The 20059-nt window shown below is 41.5% G+C and overlaps 2 protein-coding genes and 1 long non-coding RNA gene across 5 annotated transcripts in view; 2 read left to right on the top strand and 1 right to left on the bottom strand.

The window, feature by feature from the left end:
• Positions 1–4283: 4283 nt before the first annotated feature.
• On the bottom strand, positions 4284–5312 carry LOC128749981 (transcription factor HES-2-like). The gene is made up of 3 exons (XM_053850043.1): positions 5171–5312; positions 4914–5097; positions 4284–4812 (listed from the first exon to the last, which is right to left on the bottom strand). The coding sequence occupies exons 1-3, from the start codon at positions 5258–5260 to the stop codon at positions 4481–4483; spliced, it is 606 nt and encodes a 201-aa protein (XP_053706018.1). The 5' UTR covers positions 5261–5312; the 3' UTR covers positions 4284–4480.
• Positions 5313–10192: 4880 nt separating this feature from the next.
• On the top strand, positions 10193–13531 carry LOC128750023 (uncharacterized). Its single transcript, XR_008413007.1, has 3 exons — positions 10193–10370; positions 11723–11883; positions 12234–13531. It is a non-coding gene; the product is annotated as an uncharacterized LOC128750023 (long non-coding RNA).
• Positions 13532–16003: 2472 nt separating this feature from the next.
• espn (espin) overlaps positions 16004–20059 on the top strand; it is a 28178-nt gene continuing 24122 nt past the window's right edge. For 2 of the 3 annotated variants that reach the window (XM_053848328.1, XM_053848326.1), the window contains exons 1-2: positions 16004–16724; positions 17921–18114. In XM_053848328.1, coding sequence (XP_053704303.1) covers positions 16425–16724; positions 17921–18114 — 494 coding nt within the window. In that variant the 5' untranslated portion in view covers positions 16004–16424. The remainder of the gene's footprint in view (positions 16725–17920; positions 18115–20059) is intronic. The other variant, XM_053848327.1, reaches the window with a different exon arrangement.

Raw genomic sequence — 20059 nt, 5'->3', positions numbered from 1 at the left:
GCCAGTTGGTCAAAGTTGACCCCTCAAGGAAAATAGCATTCTTGACTTGGGGTTTATGATGGATTGTTTTTCCTGAACTGCATGGTATCGAGCATTAGTCTTACCTTCATGACATTTTTTTGATGACACAAAAAGCCCTGACAAGAGCTTTTGTACAGGAAATAGTTTTGCTGTGCGTGGTCCTAACAAACATAGGACTTCACACTCATACTGCAAAAACCTTGTTCTCTATTGACCAATCTTTGAATGCAACCACGTCATCCTGTCGCGGCTTCTCATCACCGTCTCAGGAATAATGATCTTTATTTATATAGCACGAAAGAGAATGTGGTTCACACAGTGCTTTCCAAGCAGAACAGTGAATAATGTTTGCGCTTGCTCGACCACGGAGGTGGATGGCTTAACACTCCATTGAGAATAACGAAGTAAAAGTCCAGAAGATATTACATAAACGCAACCCTATAAAGGTCAGTGTGAGTGCAAAGTTTTAGAAGTGGAGCATGGTAGACTCTTCCAGAGTCAAGGAGCCCTTGTTACGAGTCAAGACGTGAAGTGGGACCCAAGTGCAGTGGTGAAAGTCTCAGGAGGCAAGATTGAGTCAAATACAATATTTGAATGTTTAACAACGATAAAACCACAACAGAAAGCGTCATCGAACCGGGAGAAACAAACAAACTCAAATCACAGGAACAATAGGAGTCGATCTGGCACAAGTCCAGGTGCTCATATACACAGGTGATCAGGGGTTCGATTGGCTCCAGCCGTGTGCCACAGGAACAGGAAGGAGGGAGAAAACAAAACAGGACTCAAGGGACGAAAATAAAAGTGGAATCATGACAGTACCCCCCCTTAAAGAACACCTCCAGGTGTCTTACCCGGTCTGCTGGGATTCAGACGATGGAAGTCACTCAGGAGCCTCTGGTCCAAGAGGGAGCCGGAGATCCAGGACCTTTCCTCGGTGCCGTAACCTTCCCATCTGACCACGTACTGGTAGCCACGATCGTGCCGTCTGACCTTGAGGATGCTCTGCAGACTTGTGGATGGACGGTCGTCGGAGACGAGGGGTGGAAACCGGGGTTCTGAGGCTTAGGACGGTATCTCGCCAGGACTGGCTTGGACAACGAGCTGGGGTTCCGGGCACTTCTGGCTTGAACGGTGCTCTGGAGGCCACCTTGGTAGCCTGACCGGAAACAAGTCTAGAGTCTGAGCAGTGTCCTGCGGTGAGTGACTTGAGGATGTGAAACTGCTGTCTCTCGCACAGAGAGAGAGAGGTGAGTCCAACCCGAGTACATGTCACAGGGGAAGAACGAGGGTTCTCGGGACGTACAGGGCAGGTCCTTAAAAAGTGACCACCTACACCTCAGTATAAGCAAGCAATAAGCTTCGAGGGAGAGACGAGGTCTTCCCACCTGCATGGGTTCCTCTGGCTCTTCAAATATAACGGGGGGCTAAAGCAGGGACTTGGCCGGCAGGCAGAGCCGGGGAAACACAAGAGTCTTAAAAAAAAAATTCACGGATGGGAACAAACAGCGTTTGCTCCCCTGTTTGAGGAAGAGCAGAGGAAGCAAGCGGAGCACTGGGGGGATCAGAGCGGGAGGACAGCCGTACAACTGCCACAGAAATCGAGTGCAAAATCTTCAAAATAGACTGAGTAATATATTCTAAATTATTCACCCTGGTGGCGTGAGTGGCTAGGAGTGCAGACCCTTCACCACTGCTGGGTCCATGTTTCTGGCCAGATCGAACTGTTATGAGTCAAGACGTGGAGTGGGACCCAAGTGCAGTGGCTCAAGGGACCAAAATAAAAACGGAATCATGACCGCCCTGACAGAAAAGGCCCCGTCACCTTTAGATTTCAACTAGACCTAGGGACAACTAGCAGTGATGTGCTACAGTCTCTTAGAGCCAGTTAGAAGCCTCACTTTGGACCAGCTGGAGGTACTTGAAATGTCTTGTTGATGCCAGTGAGGAGAGAGTTACCAGCAGTCCAGGCAGCAGAATATAAACACATGAATATGTTTTTCTAAGTTGAGAGCATGTGAGAGCATGGGTTTGATTTTGAACACCATTTTCAACTGAAGGAAACAGAACTGGACTTAATTTTTATTGTGGGGATCAAAGGAAAGTGTGGAGCCAAATAGGACACAGAGATTTTGGGGAGGATAGGAGTTATTTACTTTGAGCCATACAATTCATGACATCATCAAGACATGCTAGCGCAGAAGCTACGCCATGAGAATTCTTAATCGGTAAGTAAATCTGAATGTCACCCACAGTGGAAAGGCATGTGGTGTTGTTCGATGCCCAAGGGTGCAATGTAGATTGAAAATAGAATGGGACCTAAAATGGAACCGTGTGGCACACCACATGTAAACTTGGCTGTAGATGAGTTGAGGTTCTGGTGACTGAAGATGTCCTGTCAGAGAGGTATGACTGGAACTGGAACTCCCTCGTCGTAAAGACTCAAGTGTTTTTCCAGCAACTGATTTATTTTAAGCTTATTCTCCAAATTTACCGTGAAAACTAAACAGAAACATCAACACAAACAACGCAAATACGACACAAACGGTTACATACACATGTATGTGAAAAGTTTGAGACAAAAGAATACACTTTGGACAAATCCCTAATTGGCTGCTTGCTACTTGAGGGAATCTACAAAAGTCTCTCCTTGGTCTGGTCTTGTTACCTGGATTTGCTTAGGAAAAACACTCGACTTGAATCCAGTGTTGCCCGGAAATACAAAGTTTGCCTCATCATCTATGCCGTCACGCGAGAACTCACATGACTGCAAAGCAACAAACATTTTTAAACTTAAATACTAAATACGAATGACAAACAAACAATACAACAAAACAAGAAAATGAAATAAAAAATCAGCAATGTAAAATAATAATGATCAAAGTTAAATAACTTCAGGCTAAATGGTTTCTCTACTGGCTGTTTTCACCAACAAAAATGTATTATTTATAGTCACCCACCGTTCTTGGAATTTGAAATCAGTCCATCATGATCAAAGCAATTTGAGTCCAAGATTAGATTTAGATCGGCAGCTCACAAGTGTATCGAACATGGACAATCAATGGACATGGGGGGAACCAAGACAAGTTATATGAATCAGAAATGGTAGAGGGAAGCATCGCTGGTTTCTCTTACAAAGTATGAACACACAGTTGACAAATACACCAAGCAACAACAACATGGAATGTCCTGCAACACATAAAACTGAAAGTGGAAAGCCTTCAACAGACCCACCCTGTTGGACGCATCCATTCCAGGCATCATCCTGTTTTAGGAAAAGCAGGGCTCATCATGCTCATATATTTAGATCTTGTTATGAAATTTGAAATATTTTTACAAATAAAAATTCAGTATTTATTACACAAACTGAAGATTTCATACATTTTGTCTCATGTTTTTAGTTTGTTATCAGATCAGATATAAACCCCTGTAGTGGCGTACTGCATGAGTGAAACTACTCATGAAATAAAGACCTGACATTCTAAGATGAAATTGTATGGAGTACAGCAAGGATAAGAATAAGTAGTCTGTGTACATCAAACAGCGAGAAGATATAGAATTCGTCCCCTCTTTCCTCTTGTTTTTATCACACCCATTCTCCATTCAACCATCTGGAAAAATATGGTATAAATGTTATTTGTATCCAAATGCTATTTGTGACCAATTGTGTATGTTTTCTCCCAAATTTATTTGTTTTTCCTGACATTATATTATTGAGGCACTGTCATGTTTATTTGGATGATTTCAAGTAATTTAATACCATAATAAATAAGATAACATGTTGGTGTCGATGTGTGTTTTCTGTTTAAACGAAAAAATCCAGTTGACGGGGGTTGACGTTTCTCCGAATACTTTTGTGCTTTTTTGTGCAGCCTCTTCCCACGGATTTGGCGGTAAAACAGCGGAGGCGCCTGAGAGAGGTAACAATGGAGCAGCTGCGCAGCTTCAATAGACGCGCACTGACCTGTCGCTTCTTTATGAGACTGCGCGCCTTTTTCACTTCCTTTACCCCCCAAATCCGGCCATTAATATTCTCAAACCACAGTGCAAGATTAGAAAATACACACATTGCACATACATTTCGCAAGAAAGGCTATTTATTGAAAACTCATCACAATGACAAACAAAAAGTGTCACGGAGTCAAGAAATCATATTTAACACATGGTGTTTACAGTTATTTTGCACAGACCAAAATACATTGAAGTCACTGCGTGCAAACCTCGAACAAAAATAACCCGTGGGGTTTTACAAAAGTGTTGTCTACAACCCATGTCTTTGAAACCCCAAAGAGGATTGCGTTTTAAAAGCTCTGACAGTTTCATAAAGATCTGTGCGCAAAATGAGCTAAATGCTGAATCAAAGCAACTATTCCAAATATTCTTCGTCGAAATCAATTGGAATACAAAGTGGTTAAATTACATGACGAAATAAATAACACAGAGGGTGAGTCTTTCTCGGCTACCAGGGTCTCCACATGGCGTCAGTGACCGCCTGTGGCACTGGCTGCGCTCTTGCCGGCGCCACGGCACTACTGCCGCCCCGAGACTGGAGCTCCAGTCTGGAGCTCAGGCTAGACTTGAGGGTTATGAGTCTTTGCTGGATCTGAGGGAAGGTTCTGGAGGTCTGGGCGCAGCAGTTCAGACACGCAGGGGTGACTGTGGAGGACATGGATCTCTGGACGAAGTCGTTGACGCGCTGGCATGCCTCCTGATCCAGGTTTGTTTGCGGGAGCAGGGCGGACACGCGCTGCAGGCAGGCTTTGTAGCCTTCTCTGTAGCTGTCTGTTGCGTCTGGAGGAAAAATATCTCATTAGATAGATGCATTTACAATCTTTTACAAAGTTCATGCGGACATAAACAGTAAATAAAGCTGCGCGGAAGATGATGCTCACCTTTAGCGGGTGTGGATGGGAGATCTCTGAGGAAGCGCACAGTCATTTCCAGAATGTCAGCTTTCTCCAGTTTGGAGTAGCGAGCGTTGTCTTTGCCCACAAGAGGCAGAATCAGACTTTTCAGGTGACCGAGACTGTCGTTGATGCGAGCGCGCCTTCTCTTCTCCAACAAGGGTTTGAGCGTCTGGAAGAAACAGGGACCGTTAAGCCACAATTCAACATGAAGCGCATGGACGAAGCTTGTCTTCTCTTCTTACCTTTCTCAGTTCGTGAGCTTGTTTCCTCTGGGCCACAGTGGACCGGGCAGCTGGAGGCTGAGTGGCCTCAGTAGAAATGCTGGGACTCATTCTTATTTTTGTGCTTGTTTGGAAGTAGTTGTTCGCTCTTGGAGCTTCAAGGCTGAAGTGTGTAGCGCAGAGCCGAGCCTCCTCCTATTTATGTGTCTGCAGCGCGTCAAAGGGGAGGGGACACAAGCCACCAGGGGTTTGAGTGACTGGAGGGGGGCGAGGCCCTTAGGGAGATGAGAGGGGCTCCAGCCTGGACCATCTGTGGTCATGATACCTGCTACTGTTGGTATGTGGATTTTGGTGAGGTTATTTTTTGCGTTTTAAAACGCATAGATGATGCAAACTGCGCACACAGTTGCCATATTTGGTGAGATTTAGATTAATCACATTGAGTGAGTGTCTAAAAATACACAATGTTTAGATTTTAAAGACACGAGTTTAAAGGTTTCAGTCTAAACCAACGTTAATAATGAATTCATGGACGTTTTAAATCAATTTATTTACTTTATTTTATTGTTATGAAGTTGTTGTTTTACACGCCGCTGTTGCATTCGATCTTTTATGGATTCTGTATGTTTTATTATTTGTTAAAATGTAATCGTTGACTACGTATTTTTACTTTCAAATATATCAACCGCAAACTCCTTCATTAATATTTCATGAAATTCTGCAAACACCCCAAACAAAAAACACAAGGCAAACAGATGAGGGTCTGGAGTGACAGCACTATCATCTATTCCCTCAAAATTAATAAAGCACATACCCAAGCCACGCCATCTACGTCTGGGTTTAACATCTGCTTCTAAATTATGAGCAGCTTGTTTCCAACTCCGACAGCACGGCGTTTACCTGTGGTGGCCGTGAAGGAGTGGAAAATGGGAGGGGCCCCGTGAGTGGGGGTGGGGACCAGGGGTATTGTGATGTGATGCACAAAGAATCACGCAATGTTCGAGTCAGAGATCATGTCCAAAAACGCCCCCCGTTTGCCTCACTTGAAGTCTACAAGAGCTCAGAAAGTTAGAAACAAATCATGTGGTGAAAATATAATTCCCCTTTTAGAATTATCGTCGTGCTTGCCTTTAAAATTACCACAATGTTTCCATCTCGATCCCCCAATCTAGTGGTGCAGCGTGGATCTTGATTCACGCGTTCGGCACGCGCCAAAACTGTGCAACAGATGGGCGCCTCAGCTCATTCTTGCCACCACATCAACCCAACCCCCACACTCCAGACTCCCTCTCCCATCAGCATCCCGACAGCAGCCCCTGCGCACCAGCGACGAGCTTCGTTTCACTTCGAATTCAATTTTTTTTAATAGTTAAATCGAGAACGAGGATAGTATTAAATAAGATTTTAACGTAATTTCACAACTGAAAAAATGTTGCGCCAACATTTTACGCACAACGAATAGACATAAAATACTGGCATATTAATGTGTGAAAATGTGTTTATTTACACATACAAAAACTCTTGAATCCAGTCATTTTAGGACACAGAAACGGTGGCACAAACTGCTGATCGGTTTCACATTTCCTTTATTTTCTTCAGAGCGCATGATGTGCGCTCTTGCACGCGTCCTCTCCCAGGGGGCCAGAATAACTGCCACCGACAAGAGTATGGGAACGGGTCCTTTTTTTTTAGGAACATTCAAAGAGGGGCTTCGGTTAGGGGTTTTTTTTGTCCCACTTTTGGCGTGGGTTTCCATCTGTGCAAGCTGAGAGCATAGGGAGCTTTTGTTGAGGGACTTTGATGCAAGAAAGTTCTCCACAAAGCATTGACAAAAGTTTTGACTTTCATGCAGCTGTTTGTGAAAAGAATAATGTTGCTTAAAACATCGCTGTAAACGTTCACATTTTTGTTGTGTTGTACTGGAAGGCCCCGCGCTCTCACCAAACTCCAAAAAAAAAGTTCAATTCGATTTTAAAAACAGACTTACCGACACTAAACCATATGAAGACACAATAAATACATCCATCCACAGGTTTTCTGACGCTTTGCTGTATTTTTTGTTGACTTATTTGTCAACCAAGGCGGCATGAGACTGACACGAGCCAGTCCACGCGCACATGAGCGCATGCGCTGGAGCGCTGTTGAGGCGTAAACAAAAGGTTGGACAGACAGTGATCGTCCCCTTCCAGACGCACGAAAGCTTCGAGACAATATTTCAGCAATATTTAAATTTCGGCTTCGTCACATCACCAAGTTAAGCATCCCAAGCCAAAATCTACGCCAACATTGTTTGGATGCTGGAACATCTGTGGGATGTTGAAAACAACCACCGAGCATCTCTTTCAACAAAGCCCCCCTCTTTCACTCGACAATTTAGTGTTCATTATTTCTCACATTGTTCAATAAAACCTTAATAAAATAACGTGTATATTCGTTTATTATCAAAATTGAGAACGTGTTTTAACAAATTATGTTTTTGATGTTTGTTATTACGTTTCATTTTTGTTATTCAATTCATTATTTGATTCGAATTGAAATAACGTTTTGGGTTTATTAGCTTTTGAACATGAAGGATTCTAACATCAATTTTATATTAAGTTTCACTCCAAGCAGCATAAATCCTTTTCAATTCAGTGATTTTTATCCATCTTGTTCTCCATTCATCTCTGCAGAGAAGCTTGTATTTTAACCATAGATAGTGTGTGCTTTAATAAATTTTTAACCTGATGAACATATATCCGGTTAAATGCAGGTATTTTCAATTTCAAATTTCCATATTAATGGATTGACAAAAATATAGCTGTGTATTGTCACCAAATATATCAGGACATTTATATCTCAAAGATCTGAGGCCAAATGAGAGGACAAGCACAAGGATGGATACAAAGATTAAAGTTGGAATAAAAGGCAATAGATTATGGGGAGTCACAGGGCTCACTGCTGGGACCCAAATGCTTCACTAGTTGGTCATATGAGCAAGAAATATATTGCATCCTGTGCAATGAGAGTATGAGCTAACATCTAATGGTGATCCATATGTTCAAACACTAAGCCGTACATACGTTCTGTAATGCAAAATATGACTCTAACTTTTGTATCATTCCATTGTAAAACAATGGGAGACTAGGACTAATGGACTTTAATTTATGTTCCTCAATGCTGAGAAACGTCTCACAAGATAGAGTTAGAGAAGTTGAAAAGAAGAAGATGGGCAGGTAGCGAGCTGTACCTCAGGACATCAAGAAATCTGGATGTTGGTCATGACGGGAGATGTCGATCAACTTGTTCAGATGTCAGATTTAGAGGTATCTCTTTCATAGTGTGGGATTTCTCATTTACAGGAGGTCAGGTGCCGGGGCAAGGGTTTTTGTGAAATTTGCCAGGAGGGATACTGGTGGGAGAAGGTGGATTTGCTGAGTCAGTTCCGTTGAGACCTTCCACTGTCAATGAATCGTCATTTTGAACTCTCAGGTCATCATTCCCTGAGACAAACAGGAAGAACTCTAGCCTTAAAATGGAACACAACCATGATTCAAGTCCAATTGTTAGTGGTTAAATTGAGAGAGAGAGACTCAGATGAACACGTTCTGACAACCACTTTCCTCATCTCATGGCATGCAGTCAGCCATCTTGACCACCTTAAAGGACCTTGTTCGTCAATCAGATACACAGTGAGGAACCAATGACTCTCAATATCAGAGGGACCAAAGTCAGTGGATGTAGCCATGATGTCCTGTTAACAGATTCATCAAACCATTGATCTGAGAGAGAACTGCTTTTCAAATGGAGCCATCGTTTTCTCACTATGAGAAAACGGAATGGTAATCGCTTTAGAGGAGGCTAAAAAAGTGGTCTGATGCAGTCACAACCAACAAACAACAGGTGGAGAAAGGGTTTGTTGTGTGGGCATCTACACTAGTCATGGGGCAGGGTCACCACTTTTTCACACACTTTAGTGACCATCACCTGCCGCGTGAGACGGAGCCAGAGGAGTATATCGGTGTCTAAGGGATCTCCATTGACTGAGGTGATAACAACATGCTATACCAACCAGTAGACATGGTAGGAGTCTACTGGCTCATATGAATGGGTGATCACCATGGGAAAACATCCATTCAATGGGGGGATTGCAGTCACATCGGGTGGATAGTGTCATGATTCTGCTTTTATTTTGGTCACTTGAGTCCTGTTTTTGCTTTCTCCCTCCTTTCTTCCTGTTCCTCTGGCACATGACTGGTGCCAATCTCTTCGTCCGTTCGCTTTCTGTGCGCTAGCTAGCTTATTGTGATTACTTTTCTGAAACCCTGGTGCCTGAGTTATAGTTCTGTTTCCTCCCTCTGTTTCCATGTGTTTCCTGGTTTGTTCTGTGATTTTGCTATTTCTGTTAATTGTGGGTTTTTTTTTAATCTCTGTTCCCAGATTTAAGTTTGTTTGATTCTTCCGGTTCGGTGATGCTTTCTGTTGGACTCTTATTCATGTTTATGGACTTCTCCTAGTTTGGTGACCCCTTGATTTTGGACATTCTCTCTTCGCTTTGTTTCTCCCGGTCCAGTTACGCTTTCTGTTCTGGTTTTATTGTTGTTAGTGATTAAAACTATTGTATTTAACTCGCACCTGCCTCCTGTGACTTTCATCACTGCACTTGGGTCCCACTCCACGTCTTGATTTATGACAGTTTGACACCAATCCAATAAAAATAATAGCTTAGTAGTGCAGGTGTCCAAATTTAAATGGTTCAAACCTGGTTCTGCCATCAAAAACTATTAATTCCAGCAGGTCTTAAACCCATAATACCCAACACTATGAAATGATCTTCATTATTCATCTTGCCTCGTTCCGTTTTATGCGTCCAATATGTTATTATTCCATGCTAAAAACATCAAAATGACACAATTGAAGTTCTGAATTTTATCTTTGTCAACAAAAATGGCTTTAAGACGAGTATAATTCGTATGCAAGGCATCATAATGACTTGCAGAAATCTCGTGCGTAAATTCGAATTGTTTACTTGAAGCGTCATTTTCAACTCACAGCTCTCGAGGGAAGCATCATGAAAACCTATCAACATTTGCAAAGAAGCTTCCCAAGCCCAAATCAACGCCATGTTCATCCAGCATCTGCTGCGCAAGAAGTTTTTTTTTTTTTATTTTCTGCGACACGCACATTTACAGCATCCTGGATGAGTAAACACGCATCTATAAAACACATTTCATGTTGTGAAGTACGTTTTTTCCTCATCGTTCGAATAATCTGGGGCTTTGTTAGATGTTTACACATTTGCTTTCCAGACAATTGAATAGACTCTTTTTATCCTTATGACATAATGCGTCTATGTTGAAGCCTATATGAACTGTGTGTGTGTGAATAAGTTCAACATTTAAGCCTCAATTTATTGTTCAATTGGTTCAGGGTCTGCTGTATTTTACTTAACACTGAACAGTTTGCTGTGCTTATTAATTTCGATGTTGTAGCGTCCTTTGTCGCGTAACCATTCCGTGCGTAATCGGCACACATCAGACGACCGTCTCAGACAGAAAGGGAATAAAAAACACAGACGCTCATGACGCCAAAAGCCAAGCCACCTTCCAAGACGATGCTCACATCAGGTGGCGCATGTTTACTCTTTCAAGTTGTTTAAAATAAATCAAGTGGCGTCACCTCGGTGCGTCATGTGCGCATCAGTGATGGCAACTCACAGGACCATATTCGGCCTGAAGGGAACCAGACACCAGCACGGGCAGGCTGTTGGCGCGATTTTTAAATATTGGATTTCTCTGGAGGGGGGGGTTTGGTTTCTTATCAGGAGCACGAGGACTGCACGAGTCAGAGACAAAGGCAGCAGCTGTTTCTTTCCATCAATTATTGTGTACTTAGACACGCACATGCACACAATAGTGGCAGATTATCATGTGAAATATAAGCAAATATGAAGTGCAGTGCCATAAATATGGTTTAAGATATTGCGTTTTGATTTTATACCATTTAATTTAAGTAAATGAAATGTCTACTTGATCAAGCACCGTTTGCTTCTTTACTTATACAATTCATACAATTTTAGTGCATATTTTTCTCAGATTCTCAATCAGATTGTATATATATATATATATGCATTTGACCGTCGTGGATAACAAAGAAGATTTTAAGTCGCTCACGTTGTTAATTTGAGAAGTGTCGAACCATTCGAAATATAACCATCATACAAATAACCATATAATTATATTTACACAGTCAGATTTATATCACTTGTTTGTCTACAATATTTCTACCATCACTGTCATGGTTAATGGAATTATACAGAATTATATTACAGAATGAGAGCAGTTCTAAATGTGAAATAGAAATGTGTTGAATTTGAGCAGTTGTTTGCCATTTAGGAAGGATAAAAATATTTATTTTTCTTACTTTCTTTCTTTTTCTTAGTGGTATAATTATATTATATGCTTTATTTTCAGAGCATTTCCTTTTTTTTTTTAAATTCAATTACTAAATTATATCACGAGAGAGATTATCAAACAATCCATAATTTTAACAGCGTTTATATAATGTACTGTTATCCCTGTTATTTCTGCTTAGATGAACACTTGACTGGGGGCGTGGCCTCCGTGACAACTCCATGGCGTCACACTGTCACCGAGGCTGAAACCTCGTGCAGCAAAAGGGCGGTCAATATGACGGCAGACACCGATCAGAGCGCACGAGGAACACGCTGCTGCCACCAACACACGCCCACGCTGGTATGTTTCTGTAATTACGTCATATTGTGATGTATTTTTAAGGCATTTCGACATTAATAACATGTTATCATCCATAGTTGCACAAGTGTTATCATCTGCTTGTTGAGGTTTGTGGCTTAAACATAAAAATATACGTAAATATATCGATAACTTTTAGGTGATAAGTGGCGCTCCATATTATATATATTTATCTATTTGATATGTAGTGACTTGCTCTTTGTTGCAGACTAAATGTACATTTGTATCCAGAGTGATGCTCTTTCCATGTCATTCATCGAGTGTATGTCACAAGTTCTGCAGTTGATAGGTGTGAGTGTGAGAAAGTCTGACCAGAGAACTTCTCACCGCAGGTCACGGATGGCTGAATCTCTGTGGGGGACTCGTCAAGACTGGACGGCCAGTTCGAAAGAGCACAGTGTGACAGGTGACACAAGGCTGAAAACATCTGCACAGGCCTCTCAAACAATACAAAAGGCAAGCTATTTCTTCAACAAAAAGCTTAGAGGAAGGCTGTGGTGACTGTTGAAATAGCTGAAACACTGAAATCTAGAAAGGATCTGCAACATAGCTTAAACTTTAAGCCACTAAATATGATTGAGTCAAGCTTTGGAATGAAACAAACATCAGCATTCAGAATTTAAGGACACGGAAAATATGTGACAGAAAGAAACCCAAAGATATTTTGGATGTTAAGTATTAACACAGTTAATTGAGTTTATTTATCAAATGTAACCCATTAATCAACTTGTAACTAATATATTGCAATATGGTTTTTAAGGTACTTAAAGAAAATATTGAGGATACACTTGAAATTGAAATGTCAAGATACAAAAGGGCTTTCATGCCAAGACACAAATATTGCATGCAGAAATTAAGGCGTTCAGTGTTTACATTCGACCTCACTTCTCAAACTGCAAGTGGAGAGAAGATTTTTTAAATCTGAAGAGGGTTGACCTTTCTCCAGCGACATATAAGTTTGGCGTTAACATATTAGTTTATGAGTTTTACTTGTTTGTTTTTTTCTCATGAGGGCAGTTCACTTTATTCATCAAAAGTTATTCATGGCATCAAACTGTGTGCCGCCTTACTGAACAGATTTGGCCCAAATAAATTCAATATTTCACATGCAAATGTATAATGATAATTTAAAGATCCCCTCATGAAGTGAATTTTCTGTCGTGGTTAATCCTTCATAAAGAGTTTGGTTGACCTTTGTTATTCATATTATTTATGAATGACAAAAAATAGACCCTCATATTTTGAAGTAATAAACTAATTCATTTTGACGTGCAATTTCTATTCTATTTCTATGCGACTGCGCTTGTGTGTAAGTCATATTAGTTACCCTGCCTGACCACTTGTTAATTATTAAATATGGTGAGCAATATAATCATCCATGTCATGGATCTGTGACATTCTAAACAGCTGTTAAAATATTTTAAAATAATAATCCAGACGGTATGTTTACAGCATGTAAGAATGAAAAGACAAAGGAACGGAAGACAATGGAAAATGGGTCACCGAGAACGAATTAAAAACATCATGAAGGGTGTGTTGAAGTGATGATTGACATGAATAATAAAATTATCTTCCTTGTGTCTGTCTCATTTCCCCATGTCAATAAAGTGTTCTTGTGTGGTCTCTTTTTTTTTCTTCTCATCTGTGAAATATATATATTTTTTGTGAAATAAATTGTTAGTCGTCTTCTACAAGAGGGTCACAGGTTTTGTTCTGCTGCCAGGACTGGCATTGTGAACTTGATCCCCACAAGTCCTGGTTTTTGAATGTTCCCGCGGCTGCAGCAGCAGATGTGTCGGGACAAAAGAAGGGGGCCCACGCCACAGTTACCCACCCGCATTTGAATAACTGTCGTGCGTCTGACGCGTGCAAGAAATCGTGAATGTTCCCAGGCTTCGCTGGAAAACCGTTAGCAGCTTTTTTTTCCAATTCAATGGAGATCTATTCTCCCATCTCGATAAAGAGGAGGGGGCGTTAGTAACGAGCCCTGGGAAAAGACTCCGACCCGCTTGGACAGATTAGAAACCTGCTCTCATCTTCAGGAGATTCGAAGCTGCAGCTGCGCGCTAAGCGCACACAGTTGGTCTTGAAATATAAAATAAAAGAGGCAGGCCACTATATATATATATATATATATATATATAGCAGTGTGCATCATAGAAAAACTAGCGTCTATTATTTTGACTTTTACAAACGTATATTTCAAAAGTGAAATGAAATGCAGTTATCCACCAAAGCTCGATATGAAAAATAAATATTATTATACGTTATATCTTATCTTATAAATACCTCTGAAATATATCACACACTATTTTCTTTTTAAAATGTCATTATTATATAAGTTGCTCTATATACTTTGATGGTTATGTTTCTATGAAATCGAAAAAAACGATAAACTTTACTGAGCATGAAAAAGGATTACGAGAAGGGATCCAAATTTATGTATATAAATATATTCGCATAAGTATTACGTGTCTTCGCGTCATTTATTAGTTTTGGTTTGTTCGATGAAATCGCTTTTTGTGCGTTCAGTGAAACGATAATAATAGAGTGACAGAACACGAGGCTGGACGAGTGAGTTGAATTTTTCTCACGTTAAGTGTTTTCATTGTCCCTGAGGGTCTTCAATTACAGACACGACCCTCAGGGAATTGCCCCTCCTTTTTCGAAATTTGCGCGCGGTGTACATGACAGTTGGACTCGTGCACCAGATGGACCTGAGAGGCACGCGTCAAGCACGAGTCTTCACTCCGGCCCCCTCCCTTTCTCCTCTGGTGCAGCCACGAGCCCACCCAGCTGAGACTCGTCATGAATCAGCGCGACGGCGGAAACAGACGGAAGACGCCGATTAGCGTTAACCTGACAACCACAACACGCCTCCTTGGATGCTAAATACGGGTAAAAGTAATGAACTTGGAGGTTATTTGATACTAAAATAAATAAATATATATATATATATATATATATATATATATATATATATATATATATATATATATGAAATAAAATAAACAGACATTTTATTGTAGAAATATACTATTCTCTGCTGCAGCTGCCAATGATTCAAGTCTTAAAATCGATGAACATTTTGCATCGATCGTTCCCTTTCCATTGTGAGTGCCATCTATTTTCATTATTATTATCATTATTATTATTATTATTATTATTATTATTATAATTTGCGAAGTTTTTTATTTAAAAATGAGAAAAATGTCAAACAATCCGATAATGACAAATAAACGTAACTCATAGGCGGGTGCGAAATTTATTTTCTTAAAGTCAGAATTCCGTACAAATGCTGATTTACAACACAAATCAGCCTTAACATTGTTTAGATTCTTCACCGATAGACATGTAAACAATGTGGATCTTTGGCTATTCCTGCAATATTCCTGGTTGATTGTACTCGTTTAAAACAACAGGCGCCTCACTGACGTGTTTTGAGACGCGGAACACCTGTGTCCAAACGGATCACCTGAGGTTGTCCTGCCCCCGTTTGGCCAATAATGTGTATTACAAAATGACTGCACGGCATATTTCAAATGAAGCAACGCTTTCATTCTGTTATAAACCCATATTTTTTAAATAGCAAATAGAACTATTTCACGTTTGTCAGTAACACGGGTGTGTTGGTTGTGACGATATGATGCATGTTTGAATTATGATTTAAGTTTATGACAAATAAAAATAACAAATAACATGATGAAATCAGATTATAACAGGCAAACTTCATCCTCATGTTTAATGTTTCTTTTCGCTGCAATTTTTAATGACTAAAATGTCAGTTTATAAATGAATAAATTTCCGGTGTCTTACGCGGATAATGTGACACAATACAATACATTCAATATCTCTCAGAGCCAGCAGGTGGAAGTGCGGAGTGAGCGCTGAAGACATGCTGTGGTAATTCACCTGAGGATGAATACCCCATCTGGTCATTGATCCTCCTGTCTCATCTCTTCAAGCCTGAACACTGACTCTTACGTAACGATCTTTAGAGACCACTCTTTCAGTTTTAATTATATTCGTACTGCCCCTTTAACTTGTGAGCCGATTTCCAGAGAGAAACAACCCGTAACAGGCTCACTGATCCTCCCCCTGTTGGATTATTTAACAGGCGCTCAGTCCCATGTCGCCATCTGCTATTGGAAGAAAAACACCGTGGAATATTCCCAGAAGCACATGATGCGCATTGGGATCCAACGAGTGAAAATTTAAGACTTACTACGCGCAATATCTGCCACGCGCAACAGGTGCGCCAACTTCCAGGAGGGACGACGCGATTAAGCTGAGCGACAGAGGAACACGGTTCGTTGTGCTTGCTCGAACAATGCTCTTAAATAGCGCGACAATGCGCCGCGCGTAAATTTGTACGCACCGACCAATTGGCATCGCGTTCCTCTTGAAATAATCGGATGAATGAGATGAACTGAGGCTTGAAAAGTGCAATGCTGAGTGGATCAACTCGGTGAATCGTACGGAGTAGACCGTTTGAGGAGTAGAGGGGTGCAGCGTGTGGCGTCATGGTGGTGGAGGGGGACAGGACGCTGCTGGCCGCCAGACAAGGAGACATCCAAACCTTGAAGGCGCAACTGGCAGCGAAAGCGTTGACGAGTGACGTGAAGGATGTCCTCGGTGCCACTCCGGTGCACCACGCAGCCAGGGCCGGGAAACTAACGTGTCTGCGGTTCCTGGTGGAGGAGGCAGGGTTACCGGGGAACAGTCTCGCCAACAATGGAGCGAGTCCGGCGCATGACGCAGCAGCCACCGGTAACCTGCCCTGTCTACAGTGGTTGTTGACCCAGGGGGGATGTCAGCCAGAGGTGAGTGGAACCCCCCACGTTTCGGATGAATTCCAGTCACGGGCACTTCCTTTTGGGGCATACACATATAATAAATATCACACACCACACTTTTATTGGTGTTGCTTTGACATATAACTTACTATGCACCACAGGGTCCACTTAAATGACTTGTGCTTAATCCTAGATATGAGGGGCTAAAGAGAAAATTGGTAAATATTTTTCATCTTTCTCTACTGCTATAATAAACAATTGTGAGCCAGAATGAGCAGTTTTTGATGAGGATATGAATGGTCTGTTTGCATCTTCAATGACAAGCCGGTCTCCCACATGAAACAGACAAAGACAGCCCCCCAAAATCTGGTTGCTGATAAGATACTTGGCTGATATTTGATCCGATCAAATGCGTGCAAGGCAATATACCTAATGGCTTGATGGTGTTGGCTTCCAGTTTTCACTTGTTGCTACCTTTTGCTTTGTTGTTTAGCCGGTGTTATCTGATGTTGCTAATTTAAGATCTGCTCACGACAAGTGTAACCCAAGAGTGTGTTGACAAATAGTCTGTCAGACTGACTTTGGACAAGGGTGTGGATATTTCCTAAACCATATATGTAATCTCTGATACTGCTACCAATAGCAATAGCTGATCTTGAACCCGGAAACAAAAATATAGGGTGTAATTCCGATGAACTCCAAAAGGGAGAGATGTATCTGAAATGTGTTTCTCTCTCTCTCCCTCTATCTCTATAAAAAAACAAAAAAAACAATAATAATAACCCAGTAACATCCAGTATATTTAACATTGGGGTTATGGTTGTCAAAATGTAGCTCATATGATGGTTATTTAAGTTCACTTCCTGGATATTTTGTCGCTTTAATCCTCAATAATAGGTTCAACTCTATAAGGTCAGCCTGAATGAAATTGCTTTGTTCTCACAGTTATCATCCTAAGGGGAAGCCCTTCTCAGTGGGGAGTCTCCAAGCTGTCTGATGGGGCAGAAAAAGGAGGAAAGGCATTGCTAAACCACTGCCACTGTCAAGTCTCACATCCAAACACATCAACCAGTCAAAAAGACAAGTTTATCCTGATAACTTTCAAACAACAGTGTCATCAGCCGACAAACTTCTAGTACAGATGATTTAGTGATATGCTATTGTCACACACCGTGTAAAGCAGAATGAAGTTTCATACAGTGTTTTTTTTTGTTTTTTTTAAGGCTAAGGACAGTTCTGGTGCCACAATTCTTCACCTGGCCTCTCGCTTTAGTCATCACGAAATCACAGAGTGGCTGCTGAAGAGTGGAGAAGCGGATCCTGGGGTCACCACTGATACTGGCGCCCTACCTGTACACTATGCTGCTGCCAAGGGAGACCTTCATTCCCTACGATTGTTACTGGGACACAGCCCAAAGTAAGAAAAACGTTGCTTTTTAGGCACTGGTTGCTGTTGGATCCAAAGCTAAAGGATGTTTTCTGTCAGCCATTATCTCTCTAAAGTGTTCCTTCATGTAAGAAACGCTCCTTGAATTTCTTACATAACAGAAGTCAGAAGACAATTTCCATGAGTCGGCCAGCGTCATTTGCATTGTTAGCTCTTGTGTGTCAGTGCGTATTTGTGTGCGTGAGTAAAAGCCTCTTGATGGATTTCACCTCTAATCAGTGCAGTGTCAGACCTGTCCTTGCAGTGCGGAGATAAAACTAGTCTACAATCAGACAAGGAGGGCTGAATGACGTTCTGTGGCGTACACTGCTCCACGAGCTGAAGCCGGGTCATCTTCAGGGCAGGTGTTAGCCCCGATTAAGGACTGGGTCAAGATAGATCTGAGCCAAACTATGGTTATTAGTTCCTGTTTTAAAGTCGGCCTCAGTCTGATATTTCTTTGAAGTTTTGATGAGTCCACCTCCCAGTCATGTCATGCTATTCCCGATCATTCTTGTCCTTTGGTTTGGTAGAAGCTAGACAACAATAGTGAAAGTTCTTTGATGCCTCAATAAGATCGGTTACAGTTTTACTTTTGTTCCTGTGAGCAGGTTCCTGCTCTCCAGCTCCCTCCTCTTCTAGAGGCGCTCCAGTGAGATGCACACCTGTTGAAAAATTAACAATCCCCCGGGACACGGTCGCTCGCTGATAGCCGGGACCCATTCACTCTTCTCCTTAGCCCCTCCCCTTTGCTGCTGTTTACCACCGTCACTATGGCGACACGCACACCCGTTGCGCTAACCTTCGATGAGATAATGAGGAAAACAAATCCGTTTGAATAGCCGTGCTTCACTGGTCTCGCCCGCTGGAGGTTTTGTGTTGACTGGAAGATAGCAGCCTTCCATCAAACTTTATTGCAAGCTACAAATCTGCATTTATGAGTTCTGGTGGTTGATGGACGGCTTGTTCTGGAGTGTTAGTTCTTACACATGTTCCAGATCAGTGGTCTAACACTCATATTACAGTGGAAATGCATCCATTGTCTATAAAAATAGAAGAAAAAAAATCCCACAACGGACTAGTGACTGTCTGAAAAACACAAAGGTATCTGTTTAAGGCACAGTTGGCTTTGATGAACCCAAACCAGCTCCTCCTCTGATGGGCCCAGGAGACAAAAGAGAGAATGGTTTTGTCAAACAATTGAGCAACTATTGAATGTATTCATCATCAAAGTGTATTTTCCCTGCAGAGAAATTTCAGGGTCAGAGGTAAAGCAGAGCTTGAACACATCTGCTGAGCTGCACTTATTTTCTTATTTTCAGCACAAAGCTTCTTAAGAAACTTCCTCTCCTTATAAACTCCTTTTCCCACACCAGATTCAAACCGTGGCATATGATGTAAACAAAAGAATAACATTTTGAATGGCCTGATGTATCACCCCACATCCAGAAACTCATTTTTGCCTCCACTCAATATTTATTTATATTCTTTGTTCCTGTAGATTGTTTTATTCACCGCTCATTAGACAGCCAGCATGTGTTTACTGTTTTCTGCAATGCTGTTTGCTACAGTTTCAAGGCTCAGCTCAGACATCGATGGGACACTTGCACCCACCGTGTTCTTCATTATTCAGACAGGAAAGACCATCAGGAACAGAACAGTCGTGATGGTCAGGCAGAAAGACGATTAGTGCGACATCAATTACTGTCTGTAATGAAGACAGTGGTGCTCTTTGTTACAAGACGCAATTACTGAGGTCAAATGGATATCAGCTGCTCAAGGGCGAAAGATCAAATATCGGTCGACTGTTTTTGATCTTTGCAATTTTTTTCCGAGCCTATTTCATTTAAACAACTGGGTCCTCTTCTATTCTTCTTTACACATAGTTATGTATACATTTTTAAGCTGTTTTTATTGCTCTCATCCCTTCAGCACG

Source organism: Synchiropus splendidus, chromosome 18 (genome assembly GCF_027744825.2).
Source record: "Synchiropus splendidus isolate RoL2022-P1 chromosome 18, RoL_Sspl_1.0, whole genome shotgun sequence".
In the NCBI taxonomy this organism is placed as follows: domain Eukaryota; kingdom Metazoa; phylum Chordata; class Actinopteri; order Syngnathiformes; family Callionymidae; genus Synchiropus; species Synchiropus splendidus.
The sequence above is the reverse complement of the archived record's forward strand: the minus strand, read 5'-3'. Positions and strand labels throughout refer to the sequence as shown.

Bases quoted from the DNA above. Each gene is read 5' to 3' on its own strand.
- LOC128749981 (XM_053850043.1), bottom strand. From the start codon at position 5,260: ATGAGTCCCAGCATTTCTACTGAGGCCACTCAGCCTCCAGCTGCCCGG. The intron at 5,098-5,170 runs GTAAGAAGAGAA...TGTTTCTTCCAG, and splicing joins AAGCTCACGAACTGAGAAAG to ACGCTCAAACCCTTGTTGGA. The intron at 4,813-4,913 runs GTGAGCATCATC...TTTTTCCTCCAG, and splicing joins CCCATCCACACCCGCTAAAG to ACGCAACAGACAGCTACAGA.